The 6,882-nt window shown below is 39.4% G+C and overlaps 1 protein-coding gene across 1 annotated transcript in view; it reads left to right on the forward strand.

The window, feature by feature from the left end:
* Positions 1-665: 665 nt before the first annotated feature.
* The window catches only part of aplp1 (amyloid beta (A4) precursor-like protein 1), a gene marked incomplete at both ends in the record, with an annotated part of 36,056 nt that continues 29,839 nt past the window's right edge, over positions 666-6,882 (forward strand). Inside the window, one exon of the mRNA XM_079531161.1 lies at positions 666-848. Within this exon, the coding sequence (XP_079387287.1) occupies positions 666-848 (183 nt within the window). The remainder of the gene's footprint in view (positions 849-6,882) is intronic.

Genomic DNA, 6,882 nt, shown 5'->3' on the forward strand with positions numbered 1-6,882 from the left:
TTTAGAGAAGGGAGAAGAGTCTGGGACACGTGGAGCGTTGTCCAGGGTGTTTTAGAGAAGGGAGAAGAGTCTGGGACACGTGGAGCGTTGTCCAGGGTGTTTTAGAGAAGGGAGAAGAGTCTGGGACGTGTGGAGCGTTGTCCAGGGTGTTTTAGAGAAGGGAGAAGAGTCTGGGACGTGTGGAGCGTTGTCCAGGGTGTTTTAGAGAAGGGAGAAGAGTCTGGGACGTGTGGAGCGTTGTCCAGGGTGTTTTAGAGAAGGGAGAAGAGTCTGGGACGTGTGGAGCGTTGTCCAGGGTGTTTTAGAGAAGGGAGAAGAGTCTGGGACGTGTGGAGCGTTGTCCAGGGTGTTTTAGAGAAGGGAGAAGAGTCTGGGACGTGTGGAGCGTTGTCCCCCCCCCCCCTCCAACTCAATAACAGTCAGCATGTTGTTTAAATCGACTGTACACCTCTCTGGAAAATAACTTACTGTAACCTGTCTGTCTGTCTGTCTGTCTGTCTGTCTGGATTTTGACAGCAAATCTTGATTTAGTTTTTGAATACAATAACATTTATTTTTATGGTCAAATTGTTTTTTAAATATTCCTGTTTTAATCTAGTTTTAGTTGACAAAATATCATCTCTCTCTCTCTCTCTCTCTCTCTCTCTCTCTCTCTCTCTCTCCAGGCTCTGACGGAGGTGAATGGTCCCGCCTCCCCTGCGCTGCTATTGGCCGAGCCCCAGATCGCCATGTTCTGCGGCCGCCCGTTGCTCCACCTCTCGGTGGAGACGGGGCGGTGGTCCCCGGACCCCCAGGGACGCACGGGCTGCTTCACAGAGCCGGGACAGATCCTGGCATACTGCCAGGAGGTACGAGACCGCCCACACGACGCAACGCGCGCACGCATGCACGCACGCACGCACGCACGGGTCTAACTCTGAGAGTGTAACACATGGAACCAAATGGACCGGGTCTGGTCTATATGTGTTACACTCTCAGAGTTACGGTCCATTTGGTTCCATGTGTACACTCTCAGAGTCACAGACCCATAAGGGTCCATTTGGTTCCATGTGCTACACTCTCAGAGTTACAGACCCATAAGGGTCCATTTGGTTCCATGTGTTACACTCTCAGAGTCACAGACCCGTAAGGGTCCATTTGGTTCCATGTGTTACACTCTCAGAGTTACAGACCCATAAGGGTCCATTTGGTTCCATGTGTTACACTCTCAGAGTCACAGACCCATAAGGGTCCATTTGGTTCCATGTGTTACACTCTCAGAGTCACAGACCCATAAGGGTCCATTTGGTTCCATGTGTTACACTCTCAGAGTCACAGACCCATAAGGGTCCATTTGGTTCCATGTGTTACACTCTCAGAGTCACAGACCCATAAGGGTCCATTTGGTTCCATGTGTTACACTCTCAGAGTCACAGACCCATAAGGGTCCATTTGGTTCCATGTGCTACACTCTCAGAGTCACAGACCCATAAGGGTCCATTTGGTTCCATGTGTTACACTCTCAGAGTCACAGACCCGTAAGGGTCCATTTGGTTCCATGTGTTACACTCTCAGAGTCACAGACCCGTAAGGGTCCATTTGGTTCCATGTGTTACACTCTCAGAGTCACAGACCCGTAAGGGTCCATTTGGTTCCATGTGTTACACTCTCAGAGTTACAGACCCGTAAGGGTCCATTTGGTTCCATGTGTTACACTCTCAGAGTCACAGACCCGTAAGGGTCCATTTGGTTCCATGTGTTACACTCTCAGAGTCACAGACCCGTAAGGGTCCATTTGGTTCCATGTGTTACACTCTCAGAGTTACAGACCCATAAGGGTCCATTTGGTTCCATGTGTTACACCCTCAGAGTTACAGACCCGTAAGGGTCCATTTGGTTCCATGTGTTACACTCTCAGAGTTACTATACTATACTATACTATACTATACTATACTATACTATACTATACCTATACTATAACTATTACTATACTATACTATACTATACTATACTATACTATACTATACTATACTATACTATACTATACCTATTACTATACTATACTATACTATACTATACTATACCTATACTATAACTATTACTATACTATACTATACTATACTATACTATACTATACTATACTATACTATACTATACTATACTATAACTATACTATACTATACTATACTATACTATACTATACTATAACTATACTATACTATACTATACTATACTATACTATACTATACTATAACTATACTATACTATACTATACTATACTATACTATACTATACTATACTATACTATACTATACTATACTATACTATAACTATTACTATACTATATGAAGCTTTGTATTGGAGGCAGACCTCAGTCTGCTGCCTTCCTGCTCCTTGCCCCATCTGCTGGTGACACCAGGGTACTGCAGGCAGTGGTGGCCAGCGAGCAAGTAGGCTTATAGTTGGAGTAAAATGTACTTAAGTACAATTTTGAGGTATTTCTTAATACATATTACTATACTATACTATACTATACTATACTATACTATACTATACTATACTATACTATACTATACCAAACCATACCATACCATACCATACCATACCATACCATACTATTACTATACTATACTATACTATACTATACCAAACCATACCATACCATACCATACCATACCATACCATTACTATACTATACTATACTATACTATACTATACTATACTATACTATACTATACTATACTATACTATACTATACTATACTATACCAAACCATACCATACCATACCATACCATACCATACCATACTATTACTATACTATACTATACTATACTATACCAAACCATACCATACCATACCATACCATACCATACCATACCATTACTATACTATACTATACTATACTATACTATACTATACTATACTATACTATACTATACTATACCAAACCATACCATACCATACCATACCATACTATAACTATACTATACTATACTATACTATACTATACTATACTATACTATACTATACCAAACCATACCATACCATACCATACCATACCATACCATACCATACTATAACTATACTTATACTATAATATACTATACTATACTATACTATACCATACCATACCATACCATACCATACCATACCATACCATACTATAACTATACTATACTATACTATACTATACTATACTATACTATACTATACCATACCATACCATACCATACCATACTATAACTATAACTATACTATACTATACTATACTATACTATACTATAACTATACTATACTATACTATACTATACTATACTATACTATAACTATACTTATACTATAATATACTATACTATACTATACTATACTATACTATAACTATACTTATACTATAATATACTATACTATACTATACTATACCATACCATACCATACCATACCATACTATAACTATACTATACTATACTATACTATACTATACTATACTATACCATACCATACCATACCATACCATACTATAACTATACTATACTATACTATACTATACTATACTATACTATACTATACTATACTATACCATACCATACCATACCATACCATACTATAACTATACTATACTATACTATACTATACTATACTATAACTATACTATACTATACTATACCATACCATACCATACCATACCATACCATACTATACTATACTATAACATACTATACTATACTATACTATACTATACTATACTATACCATACCATACCATACTATAACTATACTATACTATAACTATACTATACCATACCATACCATACTATAACTATAACTATACTATACTATACTATACTATACTATACTATACCATACCATACTATAACTATACTATACTATAACTATACTATACTATACTATACTATACTATACTATACTATACTATACTATACTATACTATACCATACTATAACTATAACTATACTATACTATACTATACTATACTATACTATACTATACTATACCATACCATACATTACTATACTATACTATACTATAACTATACCATACCATACCATACCATACCATACCATACCATACCATACTATTACTATACTATACTATAACTATACCATACCATACCATACCATACCATACCATACCATACTATACTATACCATACCATACCATACTATTACTATTACTATACTATAACTATACTATACCATACCATACCATACCATACTATACTATACTATACTATGCACAACAAATATTTGAATGATTTTCTTTTTCTTTTAGTTTGGCTAATGGGAAACACAAGCTCACAACACCTTGGATCTGTGAGGACTGTGAGCTTGTATATCTGTGAGGACTGTGAGCTTGTATATCTGTGAGGACTGTGAGCTTGTATATCTGTGAGGACTGTGAGCTTGTATATCTGTGAGGACTGTGAGCTTGTATATCTGTGAGGACTGTGAGCTTGTATATCTGTGAGGACTGTGAGCTTGTATATCTGTGAGGACTGTGAGCTTGTATATCTGTGAGGACTGTGAGCTTGTATATCTGCACTGTTCCAAATAGCTTTTTTAGCTCGTAGAGAGTTTAAAATGTTTCAATAGCTAATTAATTATATCTGCGATATTCCATCTTCCATCTTCCATCTTAATTAGCTCCATATTTGATATTCATTTCAGCATTTCATTTTATGCATTTCTTTTTTAATATTTTTGGGGGGGAAATGAGAAGAAGATCCATAAAAATACGTATTCAAAATAAATTAAAAATGCCTTTGACTCGTGCACAAAACGCCTGTACAAAAAATATATTTTTTTCACACAATGGTATATTTTCTTTTAGCGTGTAGCACAGCATGAACGCACGCACGCACGCACGCACGCACGCACGCATGCACGCACGCACGCACGCACGCACGCACGCACGCACACACAGTGTGTGATGGGGAAATGACTTGTAAAGAGTGTGATGAGTAATATGCAGATCTAGTCTAGACGGTCAACGACACATTTTAACAATACGGATGTGTGTATTTATATATACATTGTAGAATGTCTGTGAGCAAGAAGTAGGCAGGACAGGTAAATGCAGCAGTTCAATGGCTGTTTATTTGAACAAACGATAAATCATACAGGAGAACCCCACGTAGGCCTCCTTCACAGGGTTCAGTACACAACCAATGCCTCTGTTCCTCAGGCGTTTCCTCTGCCTGGATAGGGTGAGAGTAGGGTGTTAGGGTTTGTATTGCAGTTCCAGCGCTCTCCTCACTGGAGGCGCGGGCTAGTATGACAGGAGTTCCCTTTCTTCGGGTGACGTCATCCGTCTTGATCGCTAGCATTCCCTCTCTCCCTGTTGTCCGGGGTCCAGCTCCAAATGAGCGACTGCCCAGGGCAGTGCTCAATATATTATATTAGAATTCTAGGTTTCTTTCAGTACCTTTCGTATTCCACGTCACCGCTGCTGTGGCGGGGCTGCGCTCATCCCGCAGCGTGATGCGTGGACTGGGAATCCCCTTCCCTTCTATTCATACAGTCCGGTCGTTTGCTCCGTGCCTCTGACGTTGCCTGGACCGTTCCTGAAAGCCTGGGGTGGAATGAGAGGGACAGTTAACACATGCAGAAAATGGAGCCATATAGTTGAATGGGCTGCGGAGGGAGCGTGTGTATCTTACCCCCGACGGTATTCTCTGTGCGTGCCTCCGAGCGTGTGAACCAGCCGCTGTCAAACTAAGAAGTGAGATCCTCTTCTTATACTGCGGCTGTGGCTGATTGTTGATTTGGGTGTGGTCGTTCTGTCATCTCAATCTGGCGGAGGAGGAGGTTTGGGATGTAGACGTGCCCTGCTACGAGGCCGAGGGCGGGCCTAACTGCCCGAGGCGTCTTCTGTCTGACAGCGTGTTCGGTTGCCCTGGCAACGCACTTACCGTCTCGGGGAGTCGCTAGCGAGACCCCACAACATGTATACATTATATACACATGTATACTTTTATACATTACATGTATACATTATATACACATGTATACTTTTATACATACATGTATACATTATATACACATGTATACTTTTATACATACATGTATACATTATATACACATGTATACTTTTATATATACATGTATACATTATATACACATGTATACTTTTATATATACAAGTATACATTATATACACATGTATACTTTTATATATACAAGTATACATTATATACACATGTATACTTTTATATATAAATGTATACATTATATACACATGTATACTTTTATATATACATGTATACTTTTCACGCAGTGCCGTTTCTGCACGGCAGCAGAAACAGCAGAACAACAACAACAAACAATAGTGTCTGTCTTACCTGTTTGGGAGAGAGACTCCCAAACGAGACTTACAACCTCCGGCCACTAGAGTGGCCGGAGGTTGTAAGGTGGACCGCAAAGTCCCCGGTTCGAACCCTGTGGGCTCCCCCAGAGTTAGTGTCCAAGTGTCCTTGAGCAAGACTCTGAACCCCTAAATGCTCCCTATGTGCAGGTTGGTGCCTTGCATGGTTTCCTCCACCATCGGTGTGTAAATGTGAATGGATGAATGTAATGCACAATCTATGTAAAGGTGTGTGAATGTGTGTGTGAATGGGTGAATGTAATGCACAATCTATGTAAAGGTGTGTGAATGTGTGTGTGAATGGGTGAATGTAATGCACAATCTATGTAAAGGTGTGTGAATGTGTGTGTGAATGGGTGAATGAAATGCACAATCTATGTAAAGGTGTGTGAATGTGTGTGTGAATGGGTGAATGAAATGCACAATCTATGTAAAGGTGTGTGAATGTGTGTGTGAATGGGTGAATGTGACAATCTATGTAAAGGTGTGTGAATGTGTGTGTGAATGGGTGAATGTGACAAT

This window comes from Electrona antarctica (genome assembly GCF_951216825.1).
Source record: "Electrona antarctica genome assembly, contig: scaffold_335, whole genome shotgun sequence".
In the NCBI taxonomy this organism is placed as follows: Eukaryota; Metazoa; Chordata; class Actinopteri; order Myctophiformes; family Myctophidae; genus Electrona; species Electrona antarctica.